Source organism: Cottoperca gobio, chromosome 15 (assembly GCF_900634415.1).
Source record: "Cottoperca gobio chromosome 15, fCotGob3.1, whole genome shotgun sequence".
Classification (NCBI taxonomy): Eukaryota; Metazoa; Chordata; class Actinopteri; order Perciformes; family Bovichtidae; genus Cottoperca; species Cottoperca gobio.
The window spans coordinates 1,777,228-1,796,851 of NC_041369.1; the positions used below are offsets into that span (position 1 = coordinate 1,777,228).

Genomic DNA, 19,624 nt, shown 5'->3' on the forward strand with positions numbered 1-19,624 from the left:
GTATTTATTGGTCGCTGTATTGATTTTAAGATGTTTTCTGGCTGCAGGTTCTCTGTGAGCTCTTCCAGTCTGCACCCCAGCGAGGCAACGTGCCTATCTCTGGAAACATCTCAGGCTTCATTCGAAGGCTTTTCTTGCAGCTCATGCTGGAGGACGAGAAGGTCACTGTCTTCCTTCAGTCTCCTTGTCCGGTGGGTTTCTCTGTTGTTTAATACCTTTTCACATAGGAGAGAAAAATGTCTGTTTAATCAATGCTGGCAACATACAGCCTTACAGTGCTGCAATCGTAGCTGTAGATCTTAGTCTTGTTTTCTTTTCCGTTACGAACCCATTTCCTGACTAGACTTGCATTAACCAATCAGTGTGCCTGATGCTCATGATGATGCTTTAGCCTAGACCTCTCGGTACCTTTGGGAAAAAAAAAAAATGTAAAAACCCTCAATACTGTTTAGTTGCTGAAATTTGCTGTGGCTAAACCGATTGTTATATTATTATGACGTACAGATACAAAACCATTTTGTCCCTTTTCCTTCTCAGTTATACAAAGGTCGCATCAATGCCACCAGCCACATGATCCAGCATCCCATGTATGGAGCAGGCCACAAGTACCGCACCCTCCATCTGCCCATCTCCACCACGCTGGCTGAAGTCCTGGACCGGGTGTCTGGTATGTTTTAACACAGAAAACTTCAACCTTTCACTAGAACCATACCATACACAACAACACACAGAACAAGATGAGATGGATTTGTAAGCCTGGCAGCCGATAGAAGCAGATACTACTGTGTGAATGAGTACAACGCGCCACATTAATTCCATCATCAACAGAGTCATAGTATACTCTCTGGCATCTGCTGTAACAGAAATACTCTTGTTATTCACTGATTATTTGTTAAAGATATCTGATTGTTTGCTATTAAGACTGAGCATGATACTCCCAACATCCTGCATAAAAGTTTCACAATAAAAGCCTTCTGTCTAGTGGCACTAAATGAGCAGTGTATGTTTCATTACTGCTGACATCTTTCTAACAATTTGGGCACAATTTAGCACATTGACCATCTACGGTCCAACCGTATACTAATATTTTCTATTACTCAGTCGATATCATTCTGTCTTCTATACATCCAAACAGACACACCCAGCATTACAGCCAAGCTGATCAATGAGCAGAAGGAGGACAAGGAGAAGAAGAATCATGAGGAAAAGGAAAAGATGAAAGCAGACAGCGGATTCCAGGACAACTACAGTGTTGTTGTGGCCTCAGGTACACACCCCGTGTACAATGGCAACCCAGCCATCCACTAATTAGCCAACCTCTGCTGGCCGCTGTGTTTTATCACACAGACTACACCCCAATCAGATTGAAAAGGGAATTGTGTTGATTATTTACTCACAAACAGGAAACACTAAATAGATAGATAAATAGTTGGATGGAAAATGTGCCTGTGTACTCTGGGTCCTATGATCTGTTTCAGAGATGTGATCAGCACATGGCAATGATCAGCTTTATTGATATGTAATACTGCCACAATAAGTAAGCTGTTGGTAGCTTTCAATATCGAAGTCTGTGTTTTGATTCCAAAACAAATATTAACCTGTAATTCTATTGATGAGAACAAGACTAACAGGCCTGTGATGCTTCCATGTGGTCTGTGTCTGACATCAGGATTGAAGTCCCAGTCCAAGCGAGCCCTTTCAACCCCTCCCAGACCTCCATCGAGGAGGGGTCGCGTGATGAGTGACAAGCTGACTGCTTCGTCTGGTGTGGATCCTTCAGCCAAAACCATCAGTGTGCCTGTCTTCCACCTCTACCACAAGCTGCTTCCAGGTACTACATGTACACGGTTCACATTCCGACTTACATCTGGCAGCAGGACATCAAGGTGTTGGAGTCAAAAACTCAAACTAATCGGCCAAAGTTCGTCTTAATTAAGTGAATTTTTGCCTTTTCCCTGTCTTCCCCTCCAGGTCAACCCCTTCCATCTGAGATGACCCTGGCCCAGCTACTGACACTCCTGTACGACCGCAAACTTCCACAGGGCTACCAGTCAATCAACCTGACAGTCAAACTGGGCTCCAAGGTTATCTCTGACCCTGGCCTTTCAAAAACAGACTCCTTCAAGAGGCTGCGCACTGAGAAAGGTACCAAAAACTGCTCTACAGTACATTCATCATTTTTTTTATTTCTGTGTCGAGACAATTCCACATCGGATTACAAGACACAACTTTTTTACAAACATCTTCCGGTCTTGCATATACAAAGCCTGTGAAAAATGATTTTCTTTAAACAAAACAAAACAAAATAAATATAACAAACGTAATCAAAATCCCAAATGAGCTATTCACACAAAAATAATAATAATTAAAGCTTATCTCTTCCTCCAGGCTTCTTCTAAATTACTGGCTAATTTATGTTTCACATTTAAACAGCCATCTCTTTGTGCATCATCCATATTAACTAAACAAAGCATTGCACTGCTCACAGTAAAAATGACATTATTTATAACTGTAACTGGACCTCATGTCACAAACACTGACAGACAGATGAGAACAGACTGAAAGAGAGACGTCTTGTATTGTGTAATTACAGAGGGATACGTACTGTGGGATGGCTATGTTTCACTGCATTTGTAATGAGGGACCACCAGTACACACACACAGTAGGAAACATGCATTGATGTGCTGATACGCTCAATGTTACTTTGATTACCAGAAGATCTTGCAAAATGATATAGATTGCTTTTGTTTTTAAAGCTACTATAATCAATATTTTATATCTCAACAATGACTTCATGTATGTGAAAAGATTTAAGGATAATTTATTGTCAACAACAAAGGGTTGCACAACGATTGTAAATGTGAACACAGCCTGTTTCCTCTCATCCCACCGGAGTCCTGCGCTCAGCCCCTCAAGTGTAATGGCTTGAGCTGGGATGTTATGATCGAGCTAGGTCTCTGTAAGATGTGGGCACAACAGTCTCTGACATTGTTCGGTTAACCTGAATCATATTTCATCCATCTTATTTTCCTGCGACCAGACATCAGCCAGGAGCAGGCTGGGTAATGGAATAGCCTTAGGTTCCTAGTTGGGTTAGTTTAGCTCCCCGCTCTGCTCTCCTCGAGTCACTCACTCTGCCCTCGGGGCCGTTTTGTCCGCGAGGTCTGGCTGGATGCTGTGGGAGGTGTACTTTATCCAATCCCCAATTCCTTCTCAGATGAGTGTATCTCTGTCATATGCCACACATGCTCCAGTAATGAAGACGAGAGGAGTGATGAAGCCAAGGAGAATTATCCTTCACCCTGTATCCGCCCCATTCACTTGTATAGAAGTGGCACCAATGCAAAACTTAGAATGCTGTCACAATGATGTAATGACCCTTCCTATTTTTATAGTTTCAATCGTTCTTGACAGTCTTCATCAGCAGACTTGTTTTTTGTCCATATTGGGTTTTTAATCTGCCATGAGTCCTGCTCTCATTCTGAAACCACCAGCTTACTACTCAACATGTGGTGGAATGTTGCCACGGTTCACTGATCCATCAACTGCTGGACCTGTGAAGGTCTATTGATCGGGCCTCCTCTGCCCTAAGTCCAAAGTCTAGCCATCTGAATGGGAGAGAATAAAATGAAGGAATAGTTGTGATTAATATACTTCTTTTGTAACCGATGTGAATAGAAAGGGGTTTAGGGCTTACAATGCAGTTGCATTGTAAAAGGGCTGTGCTGCATTAAAAATCAGTGGCTATTACTCTCCTCCAGCATCAAGCTAATGGAGTTGTACGTTGGTCAGGGCTCAGTAACCAGGTATATTTAACTTCAATAGCTTATTATAAGGAATCGGAATCAATTTCCCTTTATCATAAGACTAATCCACAAATAAAAAAATGTCAGAGCTCCGCGAGGGGGTGGGGGGGTTCCAAGTGGCCCTCTGGCAGTGAGGTTGCCCATCCCTGGTCTAGACACTCGTTCAATTCACCCACAGATTCTACGGGAAATTAAATAAGATGACGTGTATGTTCAGTTATATAGCTTCCCTTTTTACAGGCTGCAGACTGCATGGCAACTCCATGCTTTTTTCTTCAACCTTGACATTCCCAAAATGAGGGAGTAAAGATTGGCTACTTCCCTTCCAATGCACTCTCTGTGGCTGCTGAATTCAGATAGCCTCATTACCTAAGCTGTAGAAAGCACAGACACACTAGAAAATTACAAGGACAAGTGGCCCAGTGGAGTCTCTCCCTGATCCAGACATTGCATAGTGGAGATGGGGTGTGTGTCTTGCCTTTGATCATGGTCAAATCAAATCAAATTTATTTGTATAGCCCAATATCACAAATTATACATTTGTCTCAGTGTGCTTTACAGACTGTACAGGTTACAACATCCTCTGTCCTTAGACCCTCGCATCGCACAAGGAAAAACTTCCTAAAAGAAACCCCATAATTAAAGGGGGAAAATGGAAGAAACCTCAGGGAGAGCAACTGAGGAGGGATCCCTCTCCCAGGACGGACAGACGTGCAATAGATGTCGTGTGTACAGGATAAACAACATAGTACAAATACAACATTTGACAGAAATTATGTTGTGTTGGAAAAAAAAAAGAAATAGAAAGTTTGGATGAATCCAGGAAAATGTCAATAAGGCTTCCCGGTGTCCAGCAGGACCAGGTCAGCAGGCGCTGTCACGATTCATGATCCTGACGTAAACTTTATCAGTGGCAACCTGCCACATGAGAGACAGACACTCCGGGGATGATACCCCGGATGGTGAGTTAGTAACATACATTTACATAAATGCATACAGATAGAGAGGGAGAAGAAGAGAGAGGGAGAGAAGGAAGAGAGCAGGGAGGTGTCCCCCGGCAGTCTAAGCCTATAGCAGCATAACTAGGGGCTGATCCAGGGCAAACCTGAGCCAGCCCTAACTATAAGCTTTATCAAAAAGGAAAGTCTTTAGCCTACTCTTAAATGTGGAGAGTGTGTCTGCCTCCCGAACACAAACTGGAAGCTGGTTCCACTGGAGAGGAGCTTGATAGCTGCTGGTCTCCTCCTCCTCCTCTCTGTTTGAGAAATGAAAGCGTCAGAGACTGATAGCTCATGTGCATACAAGTGCCTTAAAGAATTTGAGCTTTTGAGTTATATATATATATATATATATATATATATATATATATATATATATATATATATATATATATATATATATATATATATATATATATATATATATATATATATATATATACACATATATATATATATACACATATACATATATACACATATACATATATACACATACATACATATACATACGGTCTAATTCACTCTTTCCAGTGAAGCCGAATATGGCATAGATGACATGTGATTACCATGCAATAAACATGTAAAATAGGGAATTTACACTGAGCAAAAACAGCCTCTGACTCAAAAGATTTAAATAGACACTAACTACATTTTTTCAGTATAAACATTAAAGTTATGTAGTGGCTGTGTGAACAAATATGCCACACATTTTCTCTTGTTTCCACCTGTTCCACATCCCAGTAGTAGATGGCATACATTGCATATATGACAGACTAAGTTCTACAATTAAACAAGTGCTGACATTTCAGTGATGGAATCTCCTCACAGACTTTAGGTTACAAACAAATACAGTTCTAACAAGTGTCCCAGATGTCAGACAGTGCGTGAACATACAACAGGTCCTCTCTTTGCTCTGCTTGCAGTGGATCACTGTGACATGCTGAACAGCTGTCCTGAGGATGAACCAATGACGCCGGGTGAAGAATGTCTTGACTCCGCCACTGACGAGTCTCTGCTGGAGACCAACCCCATCCAGTCACCGCTGCAGGTCTTTGCAGGAATGGGTGGCCTGGCCCTCATCGCAGAGAGGCTGCCTATGCTATACCCTGATGTCATTCAGCAGGTATGACTCAAAGCCTGCCACTGACACAGGCATATGGTGAAGTAGGGCAAAAAGATCCCAAAACATGTTCTAAAACCGCTTCCTGACAGGTCTTATCTTTTTTGGTTTTAGAAACCATGCACAATAACGTGCATTAAACTGTACCGTTTTAGACAAATATTGTAATATGTTTTAATCCATACACGGTAGAATACAATTTCTTAACCAGACAAAACGGAAGTTAATTGTGAAAACGGAGGGCCTGCCTCAACCCTGTCAGTTTAAGGACACAAGTTATTTTATTAAACTCTATTTTGTATTTCTTTAAATTATTTGGCTGTTCATGCCATTGCTCGCATTGTTTTGTTGTTCTTGTTAAAAGTAAGCATGCTACAAATGTATTGGAGGACACGTTATTTGCACCTGATTTTCCAAATGTGCTTAAATGGAATGGAAATTTCAGGATATTGTTTTCTGTATTTTCTGACAATTTTAGACCAAACGGGTAATCATGAAAATAATTTGCAGATTAATCGATAATTCCATTCCATTCAGCTGACGCTTTTGACCAATACGACTTAAAATAAGTGCAAACAATCATGAAGATAGAACTCCAAACAGCAAGAATCTTGCAAGTACATTAGTTTCAAATAGGTGAAATAATTTAAGTGCAGTACAATAGCTTTGAATAAGCCAAACCAATTTAAGTGCTACATACAGAAAATAAGATTGCAAGACTGCATTCTGGATAAGCTGTAGGGGTCGAATGGGACATGTAGGTAGTCCAGCCAGGAGGGAGTTGCAATAAGCATGATGACAGTTGGTCGTCAAGTGTCACAACCAGATTCCTTGCAGTCAGAGTCGATGTTGATAGTAAAGTCTTGGATGGGAGAGGCCTTCCCCGGAAGGAAAATAAGTTAAAGTTCGGACATCCACTGAGAGATGTCAGCTAGACGAGCAGAGATTCATGCCGCCACCTGGGTTTCAGAACAGGGAAAAGACAGAATCAGTTGAGTGTTATCTGCGTAGCTGTGGTAGGAGAAGCCATAAGAGTGAATGACAGAGCCAAGTAAATTGGTGTACATAGAAAAGAGTAGGGGACCCAGGACAGAGCCCCGAGGAACCCCAGTGGTGAGTTGACAAGGGTCCGACAGAACCCCTCTTCAAGTTACCCTGTAGGTGGGGTCTTTTAGGTAGGATTTGAGCAGGAAGACGGCAGAGCCTGAGACTCCCAGTTCTTGGAGGGTGTAGAGGAGGATCTGGTGGTTTACTGTGTCAACCAGCAGAATGGTTCAGAAGGATGACAACAGAAGAGAGGGAGGCTGCTCTAGCAGTGTGAAGTTCCTCAGTAACAGCGAGGAGGGCAGTCTCAGTTGAGTGGCCTGCCTTCAAACCAGATTGGTGCGGATCGAGAAGGTTGCTCTGCTGAAGGTAACGAGAGGTGATTTAAAACAGCACGCTCGAGTGTTTTATAAAGAAATGAAAGAAGAGAGGCAGGTCTGTAGTTGTTCACTTCAGAAGGGTTCTTTCTTTGAGAGAGGGTTCATTATTGCTTCTTTAGGAGTGTTTGGAAAGCAACCAGTTGTTAAGGAAGTGTTGTTGAGATGGGTGAGAAAAGGAAGGAGGTCAGGAGCAATAGACTGGAGAAGGTGAGGGGGGATATGGTCCAAATGGCAGGTGGTAGGACGGGCAGAGGTAACGAGAGATAGAAGTGAATGTGGATGGTGAAAAGTCGATGTCAGTAAGTTGGGAAATAAAGAGCGTATGTTGGCAATTAATTTTTTTTACTAAGTAGCTGACAATGTGGCATGGTAGAAGGGAAGAAGGAGGTCGGGGATTGAGGAATATGGTGAAGATAAAGAAGAGATTTTTGGGGTTGGATAATTTAATTTTAGATTGAAAGAAAGTGTTTTTTGCTGCAGAAATAGAGAAAGAGAAAAGTTAGAAAGGTAAGGAGGATTTTCTTTCATCTGCCCGTAGGATGGTTCAGTCAGCATGCACTGAGTCATCCAACCAGGAAGCTGGAGGGGACTGGTCAACCTGCAGAGTGAGAGGACAGAGAGCATCCAGAGAGGAGGACAGAGTAGAGAGGAGAGTGTCAGTGGCAGAGTTGGCAAGCATGAGTGAGATGGAGTCAGGTGAAGGAAGGGCGGAGAGGACAGCTGAGGCAAGAGAGGAGGGAGAAAGGGAGTTAAGGTTACGGTGGACAGGTGCAGTGTTAGGAGAGTTAGGTTTGGGAGAGGGGGAGAGAGTAGGATATGAAAAGTGATCAGAGATGTGAAGCAGGGTTACAGAGAGGTTGAATTATAATGACAGTAATTGATTTTTACATATGATATGGAAAAGCTTTGCATCTTTCATGTATGTAGAGAGGACAGCCTTATCTCCCTCATGCTTGAATTGGCTACATCATGACACTGCAGAATTCCTGCTCTCCTAAATCCACCTGTCAGCATTGTCTCAAATAACTGTCCTGTGCTAAAGTTACCCTCTACTCTCCCGAATGGTCGTTCACAGGTGAGTGCCCCAGTGGTGCCCTCCGCCACGCAGGAGAAGCCCAAGGACAGTGACCAATTTGAGTGGGTAACCATCGAGCAGTCGGGCGAGCTGGTGTACGAGGCGCCTGAGTCCATTGCCGCCGAGCCCCCGCCTATAAACAAGCAGCAGTCTCAGACATCTTCGTCATCATCATCCTCAGTGCAGACCATGTCGCCCATCCCTGCCCACTCACTGGCGGCGTTCGGCCTCTTCCTGCGTCTGCCAGGGTATGCAGAGGTGCTGCTGAAGGAGAGGAAGCATGCCCAGTGCCTGCTGCGCCTGGTGCTGGGTGTCACAGACGATGGAGAGGGCAGTAAGTCTGAAAACACTACACAGCTGCCAATACTCACACTCACTAAGATCAGGTCATTCCAAATGGCAAAACGATTGTATAGCAGCATCACATTGTCATAACATGACCAGTAAATCTCTCTTAAACCCAATCCAGAACAAAATGCTCTTAGTCTCCTGAATCAACTGTCTGCTTTGGCATCCTCTTAGGTCACATACTGCAGTCTCCATCAGCCAACGTGTTGCCCACGCTGCCGTTCCACGTGCTGCGAGCGTTGTTCAGCAGCACTCCTCTGACCACTGATGATGGTGTTCTGCTACGTCGCATGGCTCTGGAGATTGGGGCCATCCACCTCATCCTGGCCTGTCTATCGGCTCTCAGCCACCACGCCCCCCGCAACCCCAACGCCAGCACCAGTGTGTCTGAGGTATGCCCCACAATTCTCTCACACACACACACACACACACACACACAAAGTGGACACTTGCCAGATTTGTCTCAAAAATGCATAAATGTGTTTGATTTGGTCCTTAACTCCAACAAAAAATAAAAATACATTTTCCAACCTTAATCTTCTTGAGATAAGTCAGCTTAGCTCTAGTGTCTTTATTAACACGTTTTTAGGTATGCATCTATAATGTTTGTACAGTGTGTGTATGTATATATATATATATATATGTATATATGTATATATGTGTATGTATATATGTATATATGTGTATATATATATATATATATATATATATATATATATATATATATATATATATATATATATATATATATATATATATATATATATATATATATATGTATATATGTATATATGTATATATGTATATATATGTGTATATATATATATATGTGTATATATATATATGTGTATATGTATATATATATGTATATATATATATATATATATATATATAGATGTCTCTATTATAGCTTCCTCTATCTAGTATATCTGTATAATATATCATATAGTATATATATATATATAATTTATGTTTTTATTAACCTTGAGAATCTTGGACCCTAACATTTACCACATACTCATCTTATTTTTCAACATGTTTTTTCTTCTTCAAATATTTGAATTATACTTGAGTGAAGCACCACTGTTTCTCTCTCATGTGTATCTTACCTTACACACACCATGAAACGTAAGGCCCCACACCACAGGCTACTCTGTCACTTTGCCTGAATGATTGTTTTTGTTGTTCACACTAATAGAGAAACAAGGGAAAAGATCATTTCTATTATTATTGGTTCTCTGTCTTGCTGGCCTTTACTCGAGGCCTTGTTGGCATATCTCTCAGCGAGCAACTGATAAGCAAAGGGAGCTTTGCAGAAAAATAGTTGAGTGTCAAAGATAGGGCTGAATGAAGTTCCTAATCTACTGAATTATTAGAGAAGTAAAATGTACATGGTATGATGACCGATAACCGATAACTTTAATACAGGTATACCGTTACAAATCCAGTTGGTCATACACAAGCAATAATTAAATCTACAGTATGACCATCTAGAGTTGTAACTGTGTACCAGCATTGCGGTATTAAAATGTACGGTTATCATACCGTGTACATTTACTTATCTACGGTACTGAAAAAAATGTGTGCATGTTAAAGGTACAGACACCTACAGTATGTTAATTTTGATCATAACACATTATTTTAAAAGCTCACAGCTGATGTTGTTTATAATTTAATAGTTATTTTAACATGCTAGTGCTGCTAACATTTCAACTAACATGCTGAAGTTGTATAACATGAATTAAATGAGATGCTCATAGCTCAAAAACATTAAACCTTTGAGACTCCTTTAAGAGAGAAAAGTGTGAGTCCAGAACGGTTTTGCATAAACTGTGGGGGTGTATCCATAAATATGTTGAAGATGCTTGAAATAGCTGATTTTCACTTTATCCGACTGCATAGCTAATCTGTTTTGACTTGTGGAACAGACAGAGTAGAAACAAACCCCAGATGTAAAGTGGCAACATAAACTGTCTATTGGAACTGACCTTTGGCTGGCTTGGTTGCTTAATAAGAGCAAGCCATTTTCTGAAACCTGCATAAAAAGCGGGTACCAGACCTGCCTTGTTTGTTTTGTTGTTGTGGTGACACATCCAGTCTCATGCTCGCTCCCTGTTTGGATTTATGGAGTTGTCAAAGCTGAGGACGGATCATGGGGCCGATGACTGGAATGTGAGCCAAAGACTTGTCACTGAGGCGGTGGCTGCTCTTGAGTCCCCAATCCATGTGCTGCATTGGGAGCACTGATGTGAAAATAACTCCTGACTTAAACAACAGTGCTGGTTTTTATCCATGTTGGCTCCTATAGACTATATACTCAGTTTTAAAGCGTGAGTATAGAATTTGGGGTACAAACCATGCAGTTCTTTTTGCATGTGGTACACATGTTATTTTTGCTTATTCTAAAATATTGTATTTGAATATTTCTGCATGGTGGGGTCCTAAACTGTTAGAATTGCATAGAATGGGTATGACTGGAAAGCTGATGTGGATTCAATGAGTCCAATTATATTTATGTGTGATGATGTTGGTCCCTTATAGCAGACATTTCATTATATTCATTGAGACCATTCTTTGAAACTTGAATTCTTAAGTGGGAATTCTTTCTTTTTTTTGGTACTAAATCTGTGTAACAAATCGTATTAACCCAAAAATGTCTGCAGCAACTTATGATAACTATGTCTCATGTCTGTTTGTGTTGACAGCCGCAGATATCCAGTTGTCACGGTGGGGGGACCAGTGAGGAGCAGCAGCTGTACTGGGCTAAAGGGACTGGTTTTGGTACTGGATCCACAGCCTCAGGCTGGGACGTGGAGCAGGCCCTCACCAAACAACGGCTCGAAGAGGAACACGTCACCTGTCTACTGCAGGTAATTCTACCCATCTAAGTCGATACATTTTTAAAGCCAGATTTTAGAAATATTGTGGCTTCAGAAAAGTGTTTGTACGCCTTTTTAGCTTTACCAATTACTATCAAAGTTATAAGGTCAACATCTTGTGTTATATTTCAAAGAGTATTATGTTAGTGTTTATACTTCCCTGTTAATCTTGCTCTGTAGCAAGCTGTCCTGCTTTTTGGGGCTTTGTGGCCCTGACATCTGCCTCCCTGGCAGTGCTTACCCCCAGACTTTGAGCCTGTTGCAGGTGATTACTTACTAGCAAACTGTTAGTAAACCTGTGGCATGTCACTGAACAGAGCCCTTGATATGGGTTTGATGATTAACTGCTGTGTGTGCCTCCTGGATAAAAGTACATAACATGTCTTGATTAAGATAAAGGTAACTTTTTCTTGAACAGGGAGTTAGTAGTATACATGGTGGACTTAACATGGTCAAAGACCCACTTTGGTCCTGCTCCAGTGCAGGTTAATTAAAGTGTGTACTTGCATGAGTGAATTTAAACAAGGTTGACAAGTTTTATTCCTAATTGAGCTTACAGTAAGTTTACATTGTTTTGTTCACTAGGTCTTGGCAAGCTACATCAACCCAGCAGGCTCCAGCAGCTGCCACAGTGCTGATGCATCTTCAGCAGACTGCAGTGCCCACAACAGCGCAGCACTGCCAGCAGTGCTACAGGAGCTGTTGAGCCAGTCCTGCCTCATCCCTGCCATGTCCTCTTACCTACGCAATGACTCAGGTAGGCTCCCTGTTTTTACAAGTGAATGGTAAGACACAAAGTAAAAGAGGTAGCATTGTGACATCAAGCCAGGCTGAGAACACCGCTAACAGTCTGTACCTCACATTTTACATTAATGGAAAACAAATTGTTACTATAAAAAGATGTATGGAGCATCACCTATCAAGTTGTAATGGGCAATCAGTGAGTGACCAGGTGTCAATCACTTCATTCCCTCTATTGCTGTGGGCCCAGAGCTGCTTCATTACGGCTTGTGTTTCTCTACCTGAATGGGGAATAACAAGCACAACACAGGAAGAGGACAATGCTTGTCATCTCAAACAGGAGAAACTCCAGTGACAAATATATTTTGTCACAAACCCAACAGATGACCAAAGACGTCCAACCAACATCCAAACAATCACCTACTTCAGGCAGCGATTGACTGGGTGTGCAGATGTCAAAAAGTTGAAAGCTATAATCAAACTCAAGTCCATGTCATATGTTTGAAAGCTCCAGAAGTAGCAGGTAGTTGTTGAGGCTGTTTTGTCAACAGCAATTAAAAGGTTAGAATAAGATAAATAGGGTTAGGGTTAGGTCCTTTTTAAGGCAGTTGCTGTGTAGCAATGGCGGGTTTTTGTCTGGCAGAAAAGAGCTGCCAGGGTGCTTGGGAGTGCTTATCCTAACATCTTCACAAATCACCACTCTATGTAAGATGGCTGTGAAAGTTCATCATTAAGTCCTGTTGATTAACATGGCAGCAACATGCACACACCCATGTTTGTGCATCATTTCATGGGGTCTGTTTTTCTCATCCCATCAAATGATTTGACCCACTGATATTTGTTTGTTGCTGAAATTGTCAGCATTTTCCTATTGTCTGTGGATTTCTGGTCATGATGTGAGGCGCTGCCAGCGGGTGGGCTTTGATACTGAAATAGTGGATTTCGATCACTCTGGTCTTTGATCTCAGTGATAACTGCGGACTAGAGTTACTGCAGTCTCGCTCTGAATTATAGGGGAAGTTGTCTTTGTGTTCCTGTGTGTTTGGTAGAGATGGAGTTTTCGCTAAATCAAACAGCAGATGGAGCTACAGCACTGAAACTGAGGTTGTGCATGTACTGCTGTTAAATCACACTGAAGTCCCTGTAGTATAAGTTTAATGAGACCAGGCTTGTCAGAGACGCCATCCAATCGTAATTTCCGTTTTCATACTCGAGAATGAAAAGACTAGTCACATATCATAGTTTTGTTGTAATTAATGTTGGCAAATTGAGTCAAAGTGCAGTGTGAGCACGGTGAGCACCCCCCCCCCAAAGCAGTAAACCTAGGGGAAACACTGAAGTGTATTGTAATGTTTTTTCAGAGTGATGTAGGAGTGTGGCCTCTTTAAGAACAGTATCATATGATACTGTTGAGCTTTAAAACTGTGGGTTAAATGTTGTGTAGATGTAAGTGATGTGGTGCAGCTGTGACCAGCTTTATTGTGCACATGCTCAGGTAATCCCTTGTTCCCTCGGTCAGTTACACCTCTGGCCGAGTAATGAGCTTCCATTCTCAGTACTCAGTGGGCTTCAGCACTGGTCAGGTCAGTCCATTGCTTATATCCTGCCTCTGTTCCGCAGGGACTTATTGGTTATTAGTGTTGGACTAACCTTTTTAGTCTGGCTGCAGTAGCGCTCTCTCCACTTGTGTGACGGTGGGAAAAAAAAGAAAAGCTTTGAAAGAAAGTTGAAGTTTAGACTGGCCGACACACATAGAGACGTCTTCCTTTAAACAACGCCGCCCGTTAGCGGACGTGGTCGTGCTGTTGTGTTGCCCCCCTGTGATTTGGCTTGTCAGCCCATAGCCAGTTACAGCTGAATGTGTGCCACCTCTTTGTGCCTGATGCTGCTGGGTTGTTTCACTTTGCATTAGTATCTCTGTGTGTATGTTGGTCTCATAATTAAATAACAGCTGAAAAAAAGCATTGTGAGTGTTGTAATTGGTTCTCATTATCTGGTAAATGCCTCTGACGCACGTACATGCGTATGTGTGCAATATAAAGTTTATAGCCCCTTGTAGGATTATGTATCGCCATATGCTTTGTTGAAGCAAAGCCTTAATAATGACACATATTCCTTAAAAATATGCATTTACCACTCTATAGCAAATGACGTAATACTGTGCTAACTAGCCCATTGCATATAGATACTTTTAGTCATAGTGCATCCAGTCAAATGAAAGCTGGAGGCTCTCAGACTACCTTCTCTATAGGGGCCAGTTGCCCAGGAGCACTGAGCTGTCAATAAATGTCAAGAGCTGCCTGCAATGAAAAACTGGCAGACCTTAGAGCCCGCCTGCTTCTTTCAAGCCAAAATAATTGCTAGTGGGTGAATGGATGTCTATATTGAGTTTATGTTTATTCCAGTGTGTGTTCATGTAATCATGTACATGGTCATGACATCATCTGCATGTGCTGCAGTATGCATATCTGGTCAGAAAGAGTGACTGCATGTTGTTGACTTTGATTTTAAGTACACACACATCCATATTTTTGGTTAGTTTGTTCTAAAGTTGATATAAGTATTTTAGCTGAGCCTGACCAATCCAGCAGTAGGTTTCTGTACACTGCACTCTGTCTGCCCAGCACCAAACGGCAAACTAACACAGTTAGAGACTAGCTGGTGAACATAGTGGAGCATTTAGCAGCTAAAAAGCAGATACCTTCCCTCTGGAGTTGGTGAGGACCAAAACAGAGCTGTGAGTGAATGTTTGATTTAAATTCCCCAGGTGGACACAAACATGACTCAAAATAACTGCTAATGTTGCTCTGTGTCTGCTGGATGTTTAAATAGGCAATTATTTGCTAACATGTTAGCCAAAACAGCTGTGTGTCAGCAGGAGTTATTTTGCCCCCTGCTAGCCCAAATAATCAATTTACGCTGCTTTAATAATTCAAAGGCCATAATCATACAGACTCACAAAATAACTTTGGATTATGTCCTCAAGCCTCTAACACTTTTTGAGGTCTTTTTTTTTTTTTTGCTGTCAGAGGAGACTTCTCAGCTTCATTTGCTTTAAATAGTGTCTGAAAAGATGCAAGGAAAGACTCTCAGTATGAGCTGCCGATTTACACTACAGATCAGCCCAAATCCACAACTGGTTCAAATAAATAAATGAATGGGTGACAATCAGAATTTAAACAAGACTGTTATGATTAGATAAATGTTACCTGTAGCTGATGTTACGACAGCGATGTGATGACATTCTCGAGTCCGGCAATCCTAATATTTTTTGTATGGGCTTTCTAATTTAGAAGTGTACATTGATGTAAGATAAAAATCTGTATAAAATAGTTTCATTACTCCTAACACTAAAGCAGCACACAGAGCTGGTAAAACTCAGGAACGCCGTGCACACAAATACTCTGTTCCTACCTAAAACACAGGAACTTGACTGTATCACTGGTGTAGATGTGGGGGATCAAACACTTGTGCTCTCTAGATGGGATTAAACTAACTGCAACATCAAAATCCCCCTACCTCCCCTAGAGAAATACATCCCATCCAAATGGAGCCTCATTTCTCCTAACTAACCCCAACACTTTTTATTGTCCCCTTAGTCTTACCAGCATGCAGGCCTTTTATTTTCGAGCTGCTTTTCTCCCCACTGCCTCAGAGCTCCTCAGCCCCATCAGCGTAGGCCGCTGCGCCGCATTAATCATCGGTGTCTTGGCAAAGCCTTTTGGGATACATACAGTTTCCCTCCGTCGCCTGGCACTCCATCACAATAACTAAGCCATTAGTGAGAGGTAATACCTTTGTCACCACAATACTAATTTATTTTAATTGAAGAATTAATTTCTTGAATGTTTTCTTTGACACTGATTTTTTTACGTTTGTTTTTTGTATATTTAGAATTACATCTATTGTGTCTACACCTCGATTCCCTTTTTTACTCGTCCCAGACAGACACGTTTTAAAGTTGATCTAAGCTGCAGCAGGCAACACCAGTTAGGTAATGGCTATTTTGGTCCGTTATTCATGTTGAGTGGGAGTGCGCATGATGTTGGAGGGTAATCTGAACATGACTGGCCTGTTGGAGGGTGGTTGGTGATGATTCATCACTCCAAATACAATAGAGACCATGTGGAACAGAAGGCAATCCCTTCATTGTTGGACAGCCCTGTGTGTTTGTGTTTGCAGAGCCTCCCTACCATTGAATAAGTGTGTGTCTGTGTGAACAGTGGGGTTTTATTAGTATAGGCTTCAGATTGTTAGTTTGCAATTTTGGAGATTTTCTCAGCCTGTTAAGAAAAGAATGGTTTGACAGAAATGCTTGACCTTAAGAAATAAGTTCTACATGCACACCTTCATTCATTACCACTCCTTCCCTACGGATTTATGGATTTGCAATTTATTGCTGCTCACCCGTGGAAATGTTGATTCTATTATCACAGGCTTTTCTCCTCACAGTGGAAATAGGTAGATGGGCTCTTTCAAGTGGAAGGGGGTGGGGGGGGCCACCGCCAGTGATCATCATTGTAATCAAAAGCCACGGTGCACTTCTTCTCCCTGGCTAATACTCTCAAACATGCTGGATTGGATTGAAGACGTTCGCCACTCTGGTGGCACCCGTCACTTCCTTTTCCACTTGTGTTTTTAGACCAGATCAGTCTATAGCTCAAGCTGGCAGGAAAAGACCCTCTTCCATACTGTGGTTTTTAGTTGGGATGTAACATGCATCAGCCAGCAGAGGGAAACTATGTGATGTGTATTGTATGGGATTATGAACATTCAACCAAAAATAGATGCCTTTTGATTCCTAAATTGCTTTTGAGAAGCCTAACATTTCCATCCCAGTCACATGAAAGCATATATCTTATTCCTGCATATGTAATTAAATACCCCTGTGATGGTCCTGAAACTATCTTTCACACACGCTCTTGGAGTTCCTCACAGATAAGGCTCGAGGCTATCCTTATTGATATGCTCTGATGTTTATTGTTCAAATGTCCCCTATTGCACAATACAGCTAGCCTTTATTCAAATGTTTATAAAAAGCCTTTTTGGTACAGGAAAAGGATTGTTGATACTACCCTGAAATCAACATGAACAATTAAATGAAGAGACTCCAACTTCAAAATTTTGACAGGTGCAGAAAAAGAAAGGCCCAGTTTCATTTGACATGTAAATCAGCTACATGGTTTAATGACAAGTTGATCTTGTTCTTTCATTTCTTGCTGATGTAACAGACCAGTTTTCTATTAAAAAAAGAATATCTTCATCCTCAACACAAAGTTAAAGTTGCTGCACATATTTTCCTAAATGGAAATGTGTTATATTTTTTAAGGTTATTGTTGGTGGGTTGACGGCAGCTATTTTAGGAGACGACAGTATAGCAGAGCTCGTGCAGAGCCACGTTTCTGGGGAAGGGTACTCTTTGAGAGGGGCCCTGAACATACAGTATAACATTTTGGGCCTGAAGACTGATTGAATATGGTGACCAATAGTGTCTCCAGAGAAGCTTCCCAGCATAGTTTTAAGTTTTCTCGCTGCTTTTCATCTTGTTGTTAAAAGCCCTTCCAAGTAGCAATTACAGTCCCACTAACTTGAAAATCAAGTAAAAATGGAAATGCATCGGTGTTGTCCACAAGACTGTCATGTTTAGTCCAGCGGTCCAAAGAAATGGGATCAAGTGTAGGTTTGTATTTCCTATCAGGCCACAGGGAGGCTTGTTCTTGTCTATTTGGCTAGGCTCACTGTGTACCAGCATAGCCCTGTTTCTGCCATGTCTTCCAGCCCTTTGTTATCTCCCCGACTCATGGCTGTGACTTGGTAATATGGCTTCTTCGTCTTCAGCCTTATCCAGTTTCTTCCACCTCTCTCTGGAGAAGATGTTCATGTCAAACTTCTTTCCCCAACACGTGTCACTTTCTAATTGGCCTGTCCTTCCTGGCTGCTCACTTCCTCCTTTTTTTGTAGGTTTTTAGAAATCCTTTATCTTTTGCTTTGGTCCTTCAAAGTGTGGTGTAGATGTAAACAAAGGCGATTACAAAGAGGTTAAGGAATGTGCCAATGATGCCTAACATGGCCAAGATAGACTCTTCCTGCTCCTCCTTGACCTCCAGTGCCTGCACATCCTCAAGGGTTATGATTGTGGTGGCCATGGTCCTGTTGCTCACCTAACCTGGCAAGGAGACATTTATCTGTAATAAAAGAAAATTATGTCAGAAGTTGTCACATGTGCATAGAAAGCAACAATATAACTTAGCAAGCAATTCAAGGTTTAGGAGTGCTTCTTTTGTCTTCTTCCTCCTGCTAATCTACCAGTTTTCGCACAAAAAACAATCATAAACAGCTCTGGGTTCGGGCAGCACTGCCAACGTAATCCTCCCACCAGAAGGAAATCAATCATTAATCGAACAAAACAATGGCCATGCAGGGCTAAGAGGAGATTAGTCTGTGAACACCAGTGTTTATGACCTGCCACAGCTTGAAGCCGAGCTCCTTAACAACAGGGAGCTGGATGCCAGCTCTCACTCAGCCTCATCTTTCGATTATATTCAATCAAAATGTTAAATGGCCAACAGCAACGCTCAATGGCGTTCCCCCATGTCAAAATAAGCATGATTTAATGCTTCCATTTAGAGCCCCCTCACACCCAGCCAACTCTTCTCACATGCCGTTAATGGTTAACCACCCCCAGGTCCTTGTAGGTAGTTATTATGAGCATAATTCCCACCTTCCCTATGGAGGAGTCTTGGAAAGTAAGGACAAGGGGCTGGAGATGATGTCGTCTTCAAGAAAAATGTGGGAGCAAAAATATAAACAGGATCATGCTTGGCTTATTTTCAACTCTCGTGTCCACATGCAGTATCTGTAACCAAATTCACTATAATTACAGAAATAATTAAATTAAAGACGAATACAAAATGATTGTATAAAGAACAAGTGGCTTACCCTAAGGCTTCTAAGGTGTAAGACAACATCCGGCATGCTTTTTGGATCCTCACTGGAAAAACATGGCTTCAAAGGCATGCTACATGTGAAGACCTGTAGAAGAAGGGGGGGAGAATGGCTATGAAGCCACACTCCCAGTGCCTGTCAGCGACAGACAAAGTGACAGAGAGGAATGGAAGGTAGTAGTGCCACGATGACTTTGCGGTGGTTCACAACGCTTTCAGTAAAAACCTTCACAACTCCACCAGTCGAGAGCGCCACCAGTCAGGTTCAACAACCCCCCCACGCCC

At 41.8% G+C, this 19,624-nt stretch overlaps 1 protein-coding gene across 6 annotated transcripts in view; it reads left to right on the forward strand.

The window, feature by feature from the left end:
- birc6 (baculoviral IAP repeat containing 6) overlaps positions 1-19,624 on the forward strand; it is a 96,581-nt gene that overhangs the window by 46,076 nt on the left and 30,881 nt on the right. For 3 of the 6 annotated variants that reach the window (XM_029450062.1, XM_029450063.1, XM_029450065.1), the window contains exons 55-64: positions 48-191; positions 538-667; positions 1,136-1,267; positions 1,670-1,831; positions 1,972-2,145; positions 5,708-5,931; positions 8,428-8,761; positions 8,950-9,167; positions 11,481-11,645; positions 12,240-12,411. In XM_029450062.1, coding sequence (XP_029305922.1) covers positions 48-191; positions 538-667; positions 1,136-1,267; positions 1,670-1,831; positions 1,972-2,145; positions 5,708-5,931; positions 8,428-8,761; positions 8,950-9,167; positions 11,481-11,645; positions 12,240-12,411 — 1,855 coding nt within the window. The remainder of the gene's footprint in view (positions 1-47; positions 192-537; positions 668-1,135; positions 1,268-1,669; positions 1,832-1,971; positions 2,146-5,707; positions 5,932-8,427; positions 8,762-8,949; positions 9,168-11,480; positions 11,646-12,239; positions 12,412-19,624) is intronic. The other 3 variants (XM_029450064.1, XM_029450067.1, XM_029450066.1) reach the window with 1 other exon arrangement.